The following is a 19,732-nucleotide window of genomic DNA, read 5'->3' as shown; positions in this document are numbered from 1 at the left end:
CCTAGCAGGCATTTGGAATGAACAAAGCATTTTATAGTAGGTTTATTTTTTAAAGTATATTTTTAAGAAGTCCAATGTACTGTTATTTTTACTACAAGAGGAGTAAGACCAAACAAAGCATGAGATTAATCTGTTGCATGGAGCACAATTGTAGCTTGGACCTTAATTTCCAAAAATGGGCTTGGTCACTTTTTCTTATTTTAAGCTTATTTGCATGTTAGTTTTGGGTTTTGTTAGTTTTACTTAGCTTAATAATATGTAAATTTTTTATTAAGGAAAAAATTGCCTATAGTAATATTCACCTTTTTTTGTGTATAATTTTGCAGTTTTGACAAATACATATAGTTGTGTGACTACCACTACTACAGTCAAAATATAGAGTAGTTCCATTATCCCCCAAGTTCCCTCCTGCTCCTTTGTAGTCAACCCCCAGTAGTTGACAAGCACTGATCTGTTGTTTTCTGTCCCTAGACACTTTTCTTTTGCAGAATGCCATACACATGAAATCGTACATTATATAGCTGTTGGAATCTGGCTTCTTTCACTTAGCATAATTGATATAGATTCATCTGTATTGTGTATATGTTTATTCCTTTGTATTGCAGAGCAGTATTCCATTATATGGGTATCTCACAGTTTATTCATTCCTCAATTGAGGGATGTTGAAATTAGTTTTGGTAATTATAAAAGTAGCTAGAAACTTTCATAGACAGGGTCTTTTTAAGGTAAATTTTTATTTTACTTGGTGTGGGATTGCTGGGTCATGTGATAAACATGAATCATTTTTAACTTTTAAGAAACTACCAGACTGTTTTCAAAGTGATTGTACCATTTTGCATTCCGACCAGCAGTGTATAGGAGTTCCATCTGCTCCACATAATAACCAGTGCTTGGTATTGTCTATTTGTTTTTGTTTTTTAACTATTCCAATAGGTGTCTGGTGGGAATTCGTTGTGGTTTTATTTTCTACTACCCCAGTAACTACTGATGATAAGTANTAACCAGTGCTTGGTATTGTCTATTTGTTTTTGTTTTTTAACTACTCCAATAGGTGTCTGGTGGGAATTCGTTGTGGTTTTATTTTCTACTACCCCAGTAACTACTGATGATAAGTATCTTTTCTTGTGCTTACTTGCTACAGTAAGTCTTCTCTGGTGAAGTACCTGTTCAGATCTCTTGGCAATTTTTAAAAATGTGGATTGTGTGTTTTCTTTATAGTCAGTTCTGAGAATTCTTTATATATTCTAGGTATAAATCCTTTATCAGATATAGGACTTGGAAACATTTTCTCCCAGTGTGTGGCTTTATCTTCTCTCTTACCGTGTTTTCTGAAAAGCAGAAGTTCTAAATTTTGCCACATCCACTTTATCAATTTTTTTTCTTTTATGAATCTTTTGATGTCCTATCTAAGAAATCTTTGACTCAATTTGAATAGAATCTTGGCTAATCCCACATGGATAGCTTTGTTCTTCACTTTTCCTTAGTTTTATTGAGTTTATTAACATTCTCAGAATGAGTCAGTAGTATCATTCTAAGTCATTTACATTAAAAATCTGGAATTTACCATTAACTTCTGTTGTGTTCTATTCATAATCTCATTCTGACTTTAAAATGGAACGTTATAGCTGTTGTTCCCTGCAATTTGTATTGTGTTTATTGAATGTACTATTTGCTTTCCTCTTTTATCCTATTTTTTTTTAAATAAGTCAATTAGACTTAGTAACACAGCATTTGGTACTAGTATTATTGCTCAGCTATAGGCTTTTCAGAAATTGTAATAATTGATAATTCATATAAGGATAAAAGGGGAGGAAAGCATCCAGATACCCAAGGAAGTATGCCCCATGGCTCACTCTTAGGTTTAGAGATTCTCTGATATCATTCACACGAGATTTTATGTGCCTTTCCTTGCCAGCCATTGTTATTTGCAGATTCCGTGGGAGTATGATGTAACTTTCTGTAGAAGCCTTTTGACCCAAACCAGAAAAACCATAATCACAGTTGATTTCTCTATAGGGAAAGCAATGGCAATCTGGGTTTGACAGATGGAACAATATCAGCCTCATATCCAATGAAGGGACGAAATCCACAGATGCAGCAGTTTCATTTCTAGCAAGATGGCAGGATCAGCCATATTACTTCACTTGGCATGGGGAGCAGGGAGTTTTCAAATCTGCTGCCAAAACTAAAAGTGCACACGTTTGATAATTTTTTGTTTTGTTTCATTTCTCTTTCTAAAGTTTTGAGCTATTTTAGTCTAGATGAGAGAGGGGGGACACTAATTCTTTTTAGCTTGAAGGCATTCTTTTAATTTGATATTTTCTCATTTCTGCCAGAACACTATGAAACAGGAATACTTTTTTTTCCCTAAAAGACCAGCAATGGTCCTAATTTTGTTTTTCTTTTTCCCCAGATGATTTTCCAGCTTTTAAAAATTTTAATGACCTTAGAGAATTTTTTCCATTTAATAAGATTTACCATTCATTAACTGTTGTCTACATGTCTACACCATTCTGTGTACTGTCTTTGTTTACTTAATCCTCACGGCACTCTGAGATAGGTACCATTATTATTCCCATTTCATAGATAAGAAACTTGAGTGAGAGATTAGGAAACTTGCTCAAGGCTGCAGAGCTGGTATGAATCCAGGCAATCTGCCTTCACAGCTCTTAACCACTTTCCTTAGTTCCATGCATTTTTAGAGTTGGAAATGAGCATAGAGATTATTTAATGTAACCTCTTTATTCTGCCCACGGGAAAGTAAAATTCAATAGACTTCCTGAGTATGATTCCCATACCACCGTTGTTTCACCTTTATCAGGATTGTCACCTAAAAAATGTCTGTTTTTGCTATCTGTATTTTGAGATTACTCAAAAGAAGAAAAGAGATTTCTAATACATTTACTAGAGCTTTTACTCTACATCAGTATCTCCTATACAGTAATAGTCATTTAGCTCTTTGTTGTCTTGCTCATAATGACTTCATTTCAATTTAAAAATGCTTCACTGCAAATTACAGCTACCATTTATTGTGCCAGCCATATTCACATATTTCTTATCTATACTACAAGCTCACAAGATAGTGTCCCCTTTTATAGATCATGACTCAAAAGGTTAATTAATTTGCTCATGTACTCACAGATGATAAATGGCTGAGCTAGGATTGAACCAAAGTCTAACTCCAAAGCTTAAGTCCTTTACACTAGACCCTGTTGCCTCTGTATAAAGAAAGCTCTTGACTTTAAGTGAGGCAGCTTTCTTAACGTTCTTAAAATTTCCTCTACTGAGCAAATTTTTGGAGGTTGCCCATTGTTTCTTAAATATGGGTTTGTTACATGAGCATAATACCTTCATTTATATATTGCTTTGTAATATACATTTTATATATTCTCTTAGTTGGACTTCATTTTCTTTAGACTTCCATGTATACTGTTTCATAGACTGGTTTACTTAAGATGACTCATACAAAAATACTTCTAAACAATAATTTTATCTCTTAACTAAAGTAAATGCCAGATTTTTAAAAATGAAATTCCAACATTGATATCTGTACATTGCATAGAGATTTTGTTCCTATTATCTGAGATATTTTATGATATGAAAGTGTTGTTGAATGTTTTGACCATGACTTGAAAGCCCAGCTGAACAAAGAATAGCTAGTAACTACTTTTCTACAAAGGATATTACTTAAGAGTTGTTTATTGGTCTGCTAGTATGTTCGGATTCTGTCTGCTTTGAAATTTATATCATGTCCTATAGTTTGATAGTGAGCTTAGGGTGATCTGGAGAAATGGGGGAAGAAAAGTACCTACACTTAATAGTTTTGATTAGGTAAGTTGATCATACTTATTACAGGGAGTTGTTTAAAAAATAAGGAGTACACCAAAGTCACAAATGACTTTTAGGTTAAAGCTGTAAATGTTTGCATGCCAGGAAAATTGAAGCTTTCTGAAAGTGGCAAGTGGACAAAATATCCTAAATTTATTTTTTCTCCCCCCGGACATATTTACCATCTGTTAAGATTGCTAATTTTTTGTGTTGCGGAACTGCTCAGTTTTATTTGTGTGTGTTATCTTGATAGCATATTTAAAACTGTTTAAGCTTGCTTACTCAAAATAACCTAATACAAATATTCAGTGTTTTCTGTTAAGTTTGACTTTTAAACATTAATGTCAACATAAAATTATCAATTTTCTAAGATTATAAAAATAACAGATGATCTGTTGGATATGATTTATCAGTAACCCTCTGAATATCTGCATATTTAATCCTATTATAAATATTACTATCAGTGTTGTATAACTGACATGAGAGTATTAAATAACACCACTATCAGTTAACATTTTAATTGGAATTTTAAATTATTTAATAAGGCTTCCTACTTGAGTCATGTACAGACTGATTTGCAATTGAAGTTTATCATTAAATAGTTTATAATTTAGCAGTGAACTCCATTAATGCAATGCTTTTTTTCTGATGGTAAAATGATGATATATTTTAATTTCACAATAAAAATCTTAGTAGGTTTGTAAAATTCTTTGGTAATACAGAAGTCAGTAATAGCCACTGGTATTATATACGTATGAATATTTAAAGAAAGACTAGTCTGTACCCTTGGCATAATTTGATAAGTAGGGCCATATTTAAATATTTCTGGGCCACTTTCAGAAATGGAAATTTCCATTCCCTTTAAGAAATAGGAAAGATGAGGAGATAGCAAGTTAATAAATAGTCTTAAAGGAAAATGGTTTGATTCAACAAAATGAAAAGTTAACATTTTTTCATGGTACAACATTCTGTTACAATTTACATGTTAAAATTTATTTCCCCACTCTAGAATATAAAATTCCTTGCTTATGAAATATCTTTATATATCTATGTCATGCAGTTTCCTAGTAACTCATAGTACAGAAAGGCTGTGTACAAAACTGAACTTCTCATTCTTGCTTCTAGGAACTATCCTGATTTTTGTAATAACGTGCAGGGGCTTTTTTTGTTTTTAAGAGGGTGCTATTTTTTTGTAATTCTGTTTTTAAAATTCTGTTATGATGTCTGTATAGCAAAATAAATAAATAAACATGCCTGTAAGATTGAATAGACCGGCTTTATTTAGCCAGATCATTTTTTAAAAATATGTGCCTTTAATAAGTGAGCCAAAGACAAATATCGTATGATTTCACTTAAATGTGGAATCTAAACAAAATTAATAACTCTTAAATATAGAACTGGTGGTTGGCACAGGGGAGCTGGGTGGGATGATGGGCGAAAGAGATGAAAGGGATTAAGAGGTACAAACTTCCAGTTATAAAATAAGTCTCAGAGATGAAAATACAGCAAAGCTAATATAAATAATATTGTGATAATGGTGACTACATTTACTATAGTGAGCACTAAGTAATATATGGAATTATTGAATCACTGTGTTATACACCTGAAACTAATATAACATTGTATGTCAATTATACTTCAATAAGTTTTTTTAAAATGCCTTAAAAAATATGTATGCAGCAATGCATTTTCCTTTGGAATACTTATGACTATTTATTGCAGCTACTTCACATACCTCTTTTCTGGCCCCTGAAGGCTTTTGTGACCCATTGCTATAAATTCTAACAGTGAATTATTTAGCTTCTTACATTGCTATCTTGATCAGAAAAGTACTAGTTACGTAAAGTTAAAGGCAGAAATAATAAAGTTGTCATATTGGTCATGTTATTTAGTAATTCTTTCATATGAATGGCTGACATAATGTAGAAGCAATCCTTTGATCAATTAAAACCCCTAAAACAAAAGATTTTTTGTTACCCTGGAGCAACATATGCAATAGAAGGTATAGAAAATAAAAAAGTAATGAAATTATTAGTATTTGTATTGTAAGATGATTACCTGGCAAACCTAAGAGTTAACTGGAAAATCAATTGAAAATGCTATTACAGTTGTGAGAATTATGCTGCCTCTTTAACATTGTGAACTCTGTCATAGAAGGTTGATTTTGTGGATAGTTATTAACCTAGCCACTATAAAAACTATGTAAATTTTCTTGGAATTGTAGGAGGTAGGTAGTATAAGAAGAAATAGTGTATAGTGGCAATATATATTTTTAATACATTTAGGTGGCAAATAACATGTAAAGATATGAAAGTCAATATCCTGGAAGCCCATAATCAGAAAATGTAATGGAAATCATTCCATTCATAGAACCACAAACATAAAATGAAGAAGGTTTAAAAGAAACTTATGACATTTTTACAAAAAAATCTAAAACTCCACTGAAGTTTTCAAAAGAAGACTTGAATAAATGAAAATATGTATCATACTTTCTGGGATAGTAATACTCAACACTGTGCCCTGAGGCAGGAAGGTTTAAAGCTGAGCTGCACTGCTAGTGCCAAGAGGAGCAAAAATCAAAGCCCAGAGCTTCAGAGGTGGGGTCTCTGATAAATTAATTACTCCCATTTTAAGACGACACACTGAAGGAAAAGGGTGGAACCGTGTTCATTACAGTGCTGTCATGAATTTACATCCTGACCCTGTGTCCTGTGAGTGAGCTGACCTGGATTAAGTGGTCAAACCTGGATTAAAATACGGAGTTGTAATGCCCCCAGCTCCCTGGAAGAAACAAACAAAAATCCTCTTGGAGAAAGATATCATTATCCTAGGCCTGAAATTAGTCCTATAACTATAGAATTTCAGGCCTACGATATGATGTGTGTGTGTGTACATATATATGCACACATATATGCATACATACATATATGCACACATGTATTTTTGCATACAGTGTTCAGCTCATAGATATAACCAGGTACACACACACACGCACGGCATCAAGAGCAATAAGCAGCAGGACCAACAGACGAGATGACCAGAAAGTCTTGAGATACTGGAATTATCAAAGAGTAAGCCATGTTTACCGAGTTGAAAATAATAAAAGCAAAGATAGTATATAATGGTAGGAAGTTGGAAACTATAAAATAGTGACAAGCCAGATTTGAAAAAGAACAAGTTTTAGAGTCAGAAAATAAACTACCTGAAATTAATTCAGTGTGCAAGACTAGCAGATAAAGCTGAAGTGAGCATTAGTGAATTGGAAGATTCATTTCAGAAGAAGCTATGCAAGAAGGAGCACAAAAGAAGAATAGGGAAAATACAGAAGACTAAGACTGAAAGAGGATACAGATAGATGATCTCTATTTTATTGGAGTCCCAAAAGAAAGGAGGAAATAAAGGCCAAAGGAAATATTTGAAAGGACAAACCAATGAACAGAAGAGAGTGTAAAAAATCCCATAATACTTGATTTATGGCAGAGATGGCACTGTAATGTGGAATGGTGGAGATTTTCAGTGATTGGTAATTGAGTATTCAAATAGAAAAAAAAGGAATTGGACCATTAACAAAAATCAATTACATTTGGATTATAGACCTAAAAATGTGAAGGGCAAAACAGTAAAGCCTTTCAAGGGTAACGTAAAATAATCTTGACCTATGGGTAGAGAAAGGTTTCTTTAACTTACGCAAAATGACATTACAGTTAAAAACACGCTAAGCAAGGGGCACGTGGGTGGCTCAGTTGGTTAAATGTCAGACTTGGATTCTGCTCAGGTCATGATCTCAGGGTCATGAGATCAAGCCTCTAGCTGTACTCTGTGCTTTGCTTGGAGTCTGCTTGTCCCTCTCCCTTCCCTTCTGCCCCTCTCCCTGTGCATGTACACTCTCTCTCAAGTAAATGAATAAAATCTTTAAAAAAAAAAACCATGCTAAGCAAAAAACAGCATTAAGGGAGGGGGGAAAAGCATTTGTCATATAACGCACAAAAGTTAAATATACTGAGAGCAAAACAAAGCTGTAAATCCATAAAAAGGCAGCCCATGGAAAAATGAGTAAAATATTTAACACTTCACCAAAGATGAAACTCAAATTATAAAGGGATTTAAAATAATAATTAGAGAACTCAATACTTACTCTGGTTTTATTAAAATAGAAAATTAAATGGAATCTAAAGAGCAATGATAGGGAATCAGTGAATTAAAATTTTATACATATGATAGGAATGCCACTTATTCTTTACAATTGATTAGCATTATATTAATAGGCTTACAGTATATTAGTATACAGAACATTATCCTTTGATAAAAAAACATGAATATATGAAGTCTGAGAATATTTCAAAAAGTGTGTGTGGAGGACAGTACTTGGCAGTGATTTTAATCACTTCTCTTTTAATTGTATTTTCTAATGTTTCTAAATTGAGCATGTACTGTATTTTATGCAATTGATAGCAAACAGTGTGTCCAAAATAGGGCATTATATTCATTTTTCCATTATGGGAATCACCTATTTTTTTATTAAAATTCTGAATGAATCAGCCATCTCTTAGCATTAGAAAAATGCGTGTTCATGCACAGAGGCGCATAACCACATAATACGTGTCTTAGCAGCACAGAGAATGTGGGGCAGTAATAGTATTGTGGAGCTCTAGTTCAGGACCAGGATGGAGTGACTATCATCCTTCCATTTTCTTTTCACTTAAATGGGTCCTTTTTTTTTTCTGGTCTTTTTTTTTTTTTCTTTCAATTGCAATTACTACCCAGCCTTGCCTCCTCCTTTTACTATTTCTTTTTGCCTCCTTTTTTCTCTTCTGCTTTTAGGGTGCTTAGATGCCCTTTATGTATATAGAACATATGTATACACACCCACATTTTTTTTTTTTTTTTTACAACTTTGAGTATACAGAGTCTAGAGCTTTTCAAAGGAAAACTTTTAAAAGTTTAAATGTAAGAATGGGATTCATTTTGATAGCTTTAGAATCTTAAGTTTTCTGTAAGATTTTATTCTCTTTAATTTTGGACTTTTCACAAGAAAAAAATGAGCCCTTTCTAAAGTAACTTTTCTGATAAAGTAAATGATGTTATTTGAAAAGTGATGTAGAATATTTTGGTTTTAAAAAGAAAGGATTTGTTTTCTGGCTTTTTCTGTCATAGCAAGAGGGTTTTGTTTTTTTAGTTTGGGTAGGATGTTACCTGACAAATTTTAAAAATATGTCCTGTATTTGTTTTGCCACAACTTCTGAGAAGCTTAGGTTTTATTGCTCATCCATATATACTTTTTCATATATACTGCTTCAACTTGGAATTGTTTTTAGGTTATTAATTGTTCTTTTTATCTTTTTGGAAGTAGGGGCAAAAAATTTAAGTATACATTATGTAAATATATGTACATATGCACACACATAAGTGCAGTCGCACACAGTGTATAAATATGCTGTTTTAAATTTCTTTTAGCCAACAAATGGAATCTTCTTGAGCATGTTTCTAATAGTTTTACCACTGGAATCCATGGCTCATGGACTCTTCCATGAATTGGGGAACTGCTTAGGAGGAACATCTGTTGGATATGCTATTGTGATTCCCACCAACTTCTGCAGGTACAGTAATCTAGTATAATTAGCAGTGACTACTTGACTCTTAACATTTTCCTAATATTTGTATGAATTTGAATATAAAATGTGATAGCTCATTTTTTTCAAAAGTGTAATATTTTCAAAATATAATGCTCTTGCAGTTTTTTTCATTTACCCCAAATGTTTAAAAACTTTTATTTACTCTGCGTAATGATGTAATCTTCAGGATTCAATTTAAATATTTTTTTGATAAATGTAATTAGCTTACACTTAGCTAAAAATCAGAAAATATGAATGACAGTTCTAAGCAAAGGTCCTACTCTTTCTTTAGAAAAGGTTATCTTGTTTAAGAAAATGTCCTGTGAAACAACATGGTGAAATTTAATAGAATGTATACTGGACCTCAGAGTCCTGAATGCTAGTTCTCTGTTAACCTAGGCAAATCATAACTTCTCTGAACTTCAGTGTTTTTACCTAAAATGCCAATGACAGGGGCTTCTGGGTGGCTCAGTTGGCTAAGCATCCAACTCTGGATTTCAACTCAGGTCATCTTCTCAGGGTGGTGAGATCGAGCCCCAAGTCGGGCTCTGTGCTGGGTGTGGAGCCTGCTTAAGATTCTCTCTTTACCTCTCCCTCTGCACCTCCCCCGCAAAAAATGCAAAGGGCAATACCTATTCTTCCCATTTCAGAGGAACATTATGAAGAGCTAATGAGAATATGAATGTAAAAATACTCTGCTCAGTGGAAAATGTCATACAAAAAATTGGGAATGAAGTTAAACACATGTTTGTTTCATTGTAGTTTCATTCCAAAATAATTTTTGTCCCTAAATGTATGGCAAATCTTTTTGAATCTGTAAATATTGCCACATTAAAATTTTTTTATAGTACGTAACTTTGAAATAGAAAAAAAGAGTTCTTTGCTGTTAATACATTTTGATTACTAAGTAATCATACTTTCCTTGGTGGTTTTTGGGGTGGGGGGGAAGACTTGAAATAAAAAATGTTTTATTTCAAATATTTGACATAAAAACCAGAATCAGACTATCTGTAGTAAATATTTTACTTCATGTTAAGGGCTTTATAAGAAGTTGCAAATTCTTAGGAGAAGTAAATAGATTTAAGAGGGTCCCATAAAGTAAGATGTGACAGTTTAGCAGAGAGAATACATGGAAATAGTAATTTGCATAGATTTTTCTGATTTTTGTTAATGCATTGCTTATTCTTTTACTGTTTGTAACTGCTAAATGTTACAAATAGAGAACAAAGTGTCTTATTTTAATGAAAACAAGTGTCATTAGAATAGTACTCATAATATATGAAGCAAAATGTGAGGTTTTCAAAACTACTGGAAGAAATTCCTTTTCTGGATAGGAGTGATGATTTTTTTTCTTCCTCAGTATTGATATTTCGATTCTGCTAGATTCAAGATGTGGTTTTTCATCTTTACTATAGTACCATTTTACATTTGTTTTAGGATCAGATCTGTCTTCAGTTAGTGTTCAGTCGTATAAGGCAGTGGCCCTGAATTTTAATAACTGTTACAAAATGTCATTTACTAACAATTTCTTCCATCATTTATGTTCCTTAAATTCGTAGAACTTGAATGCAACTTTGTAAAGACTGTCTTTTTCAATATAGAAATATAAAACATATTGCTTCCATATTTTGTTAAAATTTTTTTGTCAAGGAAAAAAAAGTTCTTTCATTATAGTTCCCACCTGGTCGTTCTTGAAACACAGGGTAAAATCAGTATGATCTTGCTTTTAGAAAGTCTTATTCAGTATCTGTCATTTGGTAAAAGAGTATGAATACAGAACAAAGAAGAGTATTATCTACATTTGGAGATCTTTTCCCAGCTTTCAGTTTGGTGATTATTTTATTGGTTATATAAAAATTATATAGAAGTATAACTTTTAGAAACTTGGCTTTGATGTTTAAGCTTAATTCTTAGCACTTTAGAAAAGAGGATTTAAAAAAAATTCTGCCATTTAGCTATCAGCAACTGTTATGATGCTTAGATAATTTTAAATGAAGAGTAAGAATGTGACTTAGAATGAACACTCTTTAAACACCAAAATAATTTTGTTTTTCAGCCCTGATGGTCAGCCAACACTTCTTCCACCAGAACATGTACAGGAGTTAAATTTGAGGTCTACTGGCATGCTCAATGCTATCCAACGATTTTTTGCATATCATATGATTGAGACCTATGGATGTGACTATTCCACAAGTGGACTGTCTTTTGATACTCTGCATTCCAAACTGAAAGCTTTCCTCGAACTTCGGACTGTGGATGGACCTAGACATGATACGTATGTTTTGTATTACAGTGGGCACACCCATGGCACAGGAGAGTGGGCTCTTGCAGGTAAATGCAACTCTGGCAATTGCACTATTATGAAGATAGACCTATTTATGGCAATCTGCCCTTCACACTGAAGTTAAATTTCCAAAATTCTCATTTTTTACCTCAGTTTACAAAGTATACAGATGACTGTCTTTTGTTTTTCTTTTCTCTTGCATACCTGTTTAGCATGGTATTAGTAATCTCTAAAGGTTTTGAGGATTGTATCTTATACTGACTGAAAGAAAAAAATCTGCTTAATCTGAGACATTATCAGTTTCCCTTTAATGTATTTTCAGATTTATTAAATATAGTTACATTTTTCAGAAGCTGATTAACTTGACTAGTACTTCTAAGTCTTTAAATGTTATGGTTACTGATTTCAGTAGTTCTGCACATGTGCAGTTTTATTTATGTTAGAAAGCTCACCAGCAGTTTAAACAGCAAATGAGATGATATGGTGGGAGTAACGCTTAGGTCAGGAGACCTTGGTTCTGGTCCTGATTTTGTCACAACAGTGTTATTTTTGGCAAGTTACCTAACCTCTCAGTTTCACTTCTCTTCTCTGTAAAAAGAGGGGGTAATATTCAATCTTCTTGCCAGTGGTGAAGTGAGATCTATTTTATATTTAAATTTGTTTGTTGGGCTTACCAGCTAGAATAGAGACCCNTTCTCTCAGTTTCACTTCTCTTCTCTGTAAAAAGAAGGGGTAATATTCAATCTTCCTGCCAGTGGTGAAGTGAGATCTATTTTATATTTAAATTTGTTTGTTGGGCTTACCAGCTAGAATAGAGACCCTGTAAGGGGCTTTGTTTTATGAATTATTTGCTTAGCGCCTAAAACAGAGCCTAGCAGATCCCTAATAGGGATCCTTAAGTAACAGGTGTTGGAAGAAATCATTGAATGAATCATGGAAAAAAAAAAAAAGGTAATTTTCTTATTTTATGTTAGAAATAGTCCTTTTAGAACTTAATTCTATCCTGCTTTTTCCTTAAATATAGATGTTTTACACTAAGAACACCTACAAATAATAAAATAGATATAAGTAGAAATAGATATTCAGATCAAAGACAAATATAAACAGAAGTGTTATGGAGGGACAGAGGTAGAGCTCCCAACATAAGAACTCCAAGTAGAGATGATTAAAGTTAAAGTAGAGATGATTTTAAACCAATCATGGTCTCACTAATTTCATGTTAGATTTGTGAGGAGGGTTTTATCGTAAAAATACTATTGTAATTTTTGGTTTTGCAAATAAATATTGAATAACTTAATGCTATCTAGGAGTAAAGGCAAACATTTATCGAGCATATTTGAATCAGTTACTATGTTTGGTACTTTATAGACATTAAATTTAATCTTCATTTAAACCTTGAGGTAAGTACTATCACCTCTATCATCTTCATTTTTCAAAGAATAAAATGGAAAGCTAAACTTGTCATATATCTGTGGTCATACAATTGGTAAGTGATGGAACCATTATTCAAATCCAGATCTGGTTAACCCCTTAAAATGTATTTTCCCCATTGTACCATGTGCTGCCAAAGGCTAAAACCATATAGGTAGAGAAAATCCCATGTTCTGGTTTAGTACATGTTTTTGCTAGTCCTGTTCACCCATTTTCTAAATACTGTTGAAGAAAGTAGTCAGCATCAAAATTACTTGAATATAGTTTGTGAAATCTTTTACTTGACCTGTAACTTTTTAATAACTCAATGTAGAAAACAACTTTTTAAACCTTAATGGCGATTTTAATCCTAGGAGACATAGCCCTCAAAGGCGGATAGCACTCAAAAATAGTTCTGAACCTTCCTGCTCAGAGGAGAATGCTTTAATCCATTCCAGCCCACATGACAGGGAGCTTTGAGCTCTGAGAATTATTATCTTTCTGAAAACCTGTAAAATAGGAAACATCATGACTGTATTTTACGTGAGTTAGCAAGTTAAGAGCAGGTCCAGAACTAAATACTGCTGTGAGAAAGAGAATCTGTATTTGCCCTTAACACCACATACCTTTACTCACAGTACTTCTCAGAATATGTAGTCATCTCCTTACATTTATGGAGTTTCATAATATGGAATCAGATATTTTTGCCTCTTTGAGAGTAAAAAACAATTATGATAATGACAAGAGAGAAATAAATGAAAAAAAATGTACATAATCTATAAAGCAGTTTATCACAGATAAACAAAGCCTTTAAAAAGCAGTCTCAATTACTTTAACTGCATCAGATGGCTGTTAGCTGGGATAAATGTAAGTACTTTGCATCTGCCAAAAGCCAAATGCAACATAGAACCTATTCATAGGAGAAAGCGGAGCGAAACAAAACAGGAGAAGTGTAGTTAGTTGAAAAGGCTTTAATGCTCCTTTAAATCTCTTACTGATATCTAAAGAGCATGTATATAAGAGAATTAGTGTAGAATGTGCTTTTAGAATATTCACTGAAATAGTTGTAGAAGGCAAGTTAGACAATGATGTTTTGTGGCAGGTGGATTTTTGTATAATAGCTCTTGTAGTCTGTGTCATCCTCTGATCTCTAGAGAAACTGAATAGAACTGGGAAAATGAAAAGTTAACATTTTACCATATAATAAAAGGTATCTTCTTGAGCTCTCTGTGAAGCAACACATTAATAATACGTGGGGACCATGTCCTGAAATAGCACCTCTGAAATAAGCATGAGTATAAGAACAATTCATGAAACAACTTTTTTGTTGTCAAGAGTCTAAGATCTAGTAGGCTGATGAATAAAAGAATATTAATTGTTCGTAAAGACTGTGTTATGCCCTGGCTTCAGAGGTCAGATTACTAATAGAATCCAAATACTAAAGGTTTCTTTCTCTGTCTCCAGTGTTGTCATTTTGATCATTTAGCAAAGAGAATGGTTGCTCTAGGTAGAAATGTGTATCTGAAGTCGTTGGAGCTTGTGCCAGTAAATTGTACGATGTGAAGACTTTCTTCTACTCATAAAAGTAACTTATGCTCAATGTAAAAATGGTGGAAAGTATAGGAAAGTGTAACAAAAACCACCTGAAATCCAAACACCCAGTGATAACCACTCTTGTTTTTGTAGATACACTTCCATGTCATGCTTTTTCTCCTAGTATCAGACATTTTCTCATCATTAAAATTTCTTTATAAATACCATTTTATTATAATTCTCCCTCATAATTTATTTCCATCCCTCCTGGTTGCTTCAGATTTTACACTGTCTTAGATAGCAGTAGGAAGAAGATCTTTATATGTAATTTTTGCCCCCATTTCTGCCCTTTCCTTAGGATAAATTCCCTAGAATTGGAATGATTCTATGAATATTAATGTACCATTGAAACAGAGCCAGGAGTAGGGTGAGTAAGGATGCCAATTGCTTGGGTCACAAAATTTAAGAGGATGCCAAAAATTAAGTAGTAAAGGTAGTATTTTAATGCAATATATTTAAAAATCAAAATTAATACAAAAAGACCTATAATGAACTAATGTAAAACTTAATAGCTTTAAGACAAATTTGCTTTAGACCTTTCTGGGTATTTTTTTTTTTAATTCTGTGTTGTTTTTCAGGTAATAAAACACATTTAAAAATCCATTCTAAGCTCATTCTGGTACGGGTAGGAAGAGTGTTTCTTTTTCCTTTGATAGGTGCCTATGTAGGAGGCAAGGTAACATTAATTTATCGGTGATCAGTGGTTTATCGAAAGACTGACAGACTTTTTCTGTGAAGGGCCGGGTACTTTTGGCTTAGTAGTCCTAAGGTGCCTATTGTAGCTGCCCAGATCGGGCGCTGCAGAACACAAGCAGCCACAGACAGAATGTAAATGACTGTTATTTATGGATATAATAATAACAAATTTAAGTTTCCTGTGTTTTCACTGTCACAAACTTTGTTCTTTTGATTTTTAACCATGTAAAAATGTAAATCAGTTCTTAGCTCTCAGGCTACACAATCACAGATGACCTTGCTGGATGGGCCTATCAGCCGTAATTTGCTCCTGTGTTACAGAATGTTAGCTTTTCATTTTTTTCACTAAATTTTAATTTTAATTTTTTCACTAAGTTTAACTTCATAAAAACAATTTTCTTAATTTATTATAACCTATTCCTTTTTTAATGTATCAAGGACTTTTTTTTTTTTTTAACCTGAAGTCGAAAGTCTGTTTTTAAAAACTTCCGACAAGATACTTTGAAAGGAAGGTTCCATCTGTTTTTTTTGGCCTACATATTTAATTCCAGGAACTTAAACTAAACTTAAGAGGAGGCTTCAGAAATTATTCCTCTGTTGAATTTTCTTTTGTTCACAGGTGGAGACGTACTGCGTCTTGACACACTTTTAGAATGGTGGAGAGAAAAGAATGCCTCCTTCTGTTCTCGCCTTATTATCGTATTAGACAGTGAGAATTCAACTCCGTGGGTGAAAGAAGTGAGAAAAATCAATGATCAGTACATTGCGGTGCAAGGAGCAGAGATGACAAAGACCATAGATATTGAAGAAGCTGACCCACCACAGCTGGGTGACTTTACAAAAGACTGGGTAGAGTATAACTGCAACCCCAGTAATAACATCTGCTGGACTGAAAAGGGACGCAGCGTGAAAGCGGTCTACGGCGTGTCAAAGCGGTGGAGCGACTACACCCTGCATCTGCCGACAGGCAGCGATGTGGCCAAGCACTGGATGTTACACTTCCCTCGCATCACGTATCCACTGGTGCATTTGGCAAATTGGCTGTGCGGTCTGAACCTTTTTTGGATCTGCAAAAGTTGTTTTAGGTGTTTGAAAAGATTAAAAATGAGTTGGTTTCTTCCTACTGTGCTGGACACAGGACAAGGTTTCAAACTTGTCAAATCTTAATTTGGAGCCCAAAGTGGAATATTTCTGAGAGTTCATACTACCAATTATCACTAACTTGCCATTTTTTGTATATGGGTTTTTTATTTGTGAAAAATACCTTGCTACTTCTGTAGCTGCTTTCACTTTGTCTTGTCTCAAGTAATTATGGTGTATGTAGATGTTGGGAATAAGCATTTTATCCTCCAAGTATGTAAGGCGTCATAAATGCTGATGCTGTGTAAATGCATAACGGAGGTTAAAAATAACAATGCACTTTGAGGAATGTTTGCATATGCCTCTGATTAGAAAGAAAACACTTGTCTATGCTCTGCAGTGGCCAATGAAGAATTAATAATGCCTTATTTTCTAGGCATAGATTAGAGAATGTAGGCCAGTTTGTTTACTATTATAAGAAAATTTCCAATTTGCTTACAGAAGATTTTTTTCGTGAACAGTATGTTTGAGTCCAAGACCATTTGAAGAATTACAGACTCTTTCTTAAAAAGGGATAAAGGGAGAAGCCTGAAATGAATGCAAAAATTTGCTTATACTCTACCATTCAGATGTCTTGGTTGTGGCCTGTTATCACTGTAGTAGTAAAGCCCAAACGACTGTTGAGATCAAAGCATTCTTCATGTAGGTAACTGTAAGAAGCGAGAAGCCTACAAATCGCTCCTTCCTGCATCGTGGGGGTGGAGGGAGGGGCTCTGAAAGCGCTGGCGATTTTAAGAGTCTTTCTCAGGGTAACTTTTAATGAACAATGTTTCCAGCTACAGATTCCTTCCAAATAAATTGTCTTCCCTTTCAAAAAGTAAACTTTTAAAAAATGTAGCAATTTCTCATTGATTTAGGCTATTTTCACTATTCAGAAATGATTTTGATCTCTATGGAATTAATGCTCTGCCATGAAAATTACCTTTCAGAGATCTCTCATGAGTGATGACATTTTTTTTTCTACTGAGGGTCAAAGGATTGGAAACAGGTCACTTTTTTCTTGTATACATGTAATGTATTATGTAAAAAAAAAAAAAGTATTCATATTGGCAATTTTAGTTATGCATAATGGTGTGGTTGTAATTTTTAAAACTTAATTCAGTGTTTTGTCTGATTAAAGCAGGCACTGATCAGGGTATCCCCTAAGAGGTAATTTACCTCCTATTCCCTTCCAGTAATCCTTACATTCTAAATTTTCATATCTGAGAAATAACAAGAGGGGAGTAAAATTAAATTAGGGGATAATCTAATCTTTGTTGTTTAAAGTGTGACTTCTCACCATTGAAGCCATTTTTCCAGCCTCAGAGAGAGGAAATAATGCCTCTACCATTTTCTACCTGGTGACTTGAAAATTGAAGTTTTTGTTAGATAAAAGTCACTTAGTGTCAGGGAACTCGTATACCACTATCTATGCAGCATTGTTACAGTCTGATTATTTCTGTGTTTTGAATATGATTTTCCTAATGCTTTGAATAAAATTTTAAAAATTAATTTGTCATGTAATGTGCAAAAAGCAGTTACTGAATAATTTTAATATATTACAACTGATAGTCATAAAAAATGCCAACGTATTAGAGTTCACGGTTGGTAGCAGGTTGATTTGAAATTTTCCAATATTTGGTTACGTATGTATATCAACATTATCCAGATGAAATAGTATGTTTCATTACTATTGAGAATTAGTATAGCAGAAAAGTCGTGTTAAAATTATGAGTAAAAAAAGTTAAATTACCATTAAAATCTTTTAAATTTCCAAGCCAATTTTGAGCAAATTAGCTTTAATTAAAACATATATCTTTACTCTGAGAAAGCCAAATATAAAGGTATAGTCTGCATTCTTTATAAAGTAATATTAAGATGGTACTAAAAATCAGATTCAAAGGTGGCAGACTTTACAGCCACAAAGCTAGTGTTCTGATACACATTTTCTATGACCAAAAAAGTTCTGAGCTAAAAATTTGACTTGAGCCAATTTATTAACCACAAAGTTACAGAATAGCCACTTTGATGAATTCTCCTCCCAAACAAAAAACTATAAAATGACAATTAAGAGGTGGCATCCTAAATTAAAGCTGCCATTTTAAAACATTAAAGTAACTGACAGCATAAAATGTGGAGAAAGAGTATTATAGGATGGATAAATTGATTGGTTACTCTAACTTAAAGATTAAAAACTAGATCTGATGACTAGTAAGGATAGTTTTCTTACGGCTTTTATTTTATATACCATATGTTTACAAAGAAGTTACTGGGAGTGACAGGAATTACTTTAGGGCAAAACTTTATCACCCTGCTAAAAAACAATTAACATGGAGATGTTTTTCAACATAATTTGATTTGTTTTCTTATATGACACCTTGCTGAAACCACAAAAGCACTACCCCCTAAAAACATCTTTTTAAAAAGTATATACTGTTCTGTGATGAGTTAAGGAGCCAAGTTCTTTCTCTTCCTGTAATTTTTCAGTTATGCTATTATTTCATTAAAAAATTTTGTTTCCGTTTGCTCTAAACTCTTCTTCCCTGGGATATTTGGATTTATCTTTGCATAGCTTTCTATCCTGCTCTTCTTAATAAATACGAAACTGTACAGAAGACCATTTTTATGACCAGTGTTTTCATAAGTCTATTACAATTGCATTGCTAATTAAAATGCATTTATATTTAACGCTTTAGTGGGTAGATTTTTTTTTAAGTAAAATCTTCATTAGAATCTATTTGTAACTGTACATTTTGTTTGTAAATTTTGGCCTAAATATATTTGCTGTTTTCGGTACTGCCTTTTTATATGTATTCTTTCCCATTTAGAGTTTAGTCTCCTTCAAAGTAATGTTCTACATTGATCCTTTCCACAGAGGATCCTTTCCACAGAGGATAGCTAACATAATGTATGCCACAAGAAAATGGTTTGATTTTAAGATTGTTAGGTATATTTCATAGTGAATGCTCAAAGGAGTTAGATCTGTCAGTACTTTTGAACATCTCCTTTATTGGAAACATACTAGATCTCCATCCCTTTTCAGGCAGGGACTTAACAGATTTTGGTATTTCTGGTGTACAGTTACCCAGAAGAGTGCTTTGCCCCATCTTAGGAGGTATTAAAAGAATATTTTTGACTGAGTGAACTTAGAATCCTAAGGAGAAATTGGAATAACTTGATTGTAAAATAC

The 19,732-nt window shown here is 33.3% G+C and overlaps 1 protein-coding gene and 1 long non-coding RNA gene across 4 annotated transcripts in view; one reads left to right on the top strand and one right to left on the bottom strand.

Moving 5' to 3' along the window:
* Positions 1 to 19,355, top strand: part of TMEM168 (transmembrane protein 168) — a 30,185-nt gene extending 10,830 nt beyond the window's left edge. For all 3 annotated transcript variants that reach the window (XM_034670778.1, XM_019795032.2, XM_002915043.4), the window contains exons 3-5: positions 9,283 to 9,425; positions 11,497 to 11,771; positions 16,043 to 19,355. In XM_034670778.1, the coding sequence (XP_034526669.1) occupies positions 9,283 to 9,425; positions 11,497 to 11,771; positions 16,043 to 16,590 (966 nt within the window). In that variant the 3' untranslated portion in view covers positions 16,591 to 19,355. The remainder of the gene's footprint in view (positions 1 to 9,282; positions 9,426 to 11,496; positions 11,772 to 16,042) is intronic.
* The window catches only part of LOC109488974, a 72,828-nt gene that overhangs the window by 20,932 nt on the left and 32,164 nt on the right, over positions 1 to 19,732 (bottom strand). The gene's annotated exons all lie outside the window — the stretch shown is intronic.

Source organism: Ailuropoda melanoleuca, chromosome 1 (genome assembly GCF_002007445.2).
Source record: "Ailuropoda melanoleuca isolate Jingjing chromosome 1, ASM200744v2, whole genome shotgun sequence".
Lineage (NCBI taxonomy): Eukaryota > Metazoa > Chordata > Mammalia > Carnivora > Ursidae > Ailuropoda > Ailuropoda melanoleuca.
The sequence above is the reverse complement of the archived record's forward strand: the minus strand, read 5'-3'. Positions and strand labels throughout refer to the sequence as shown.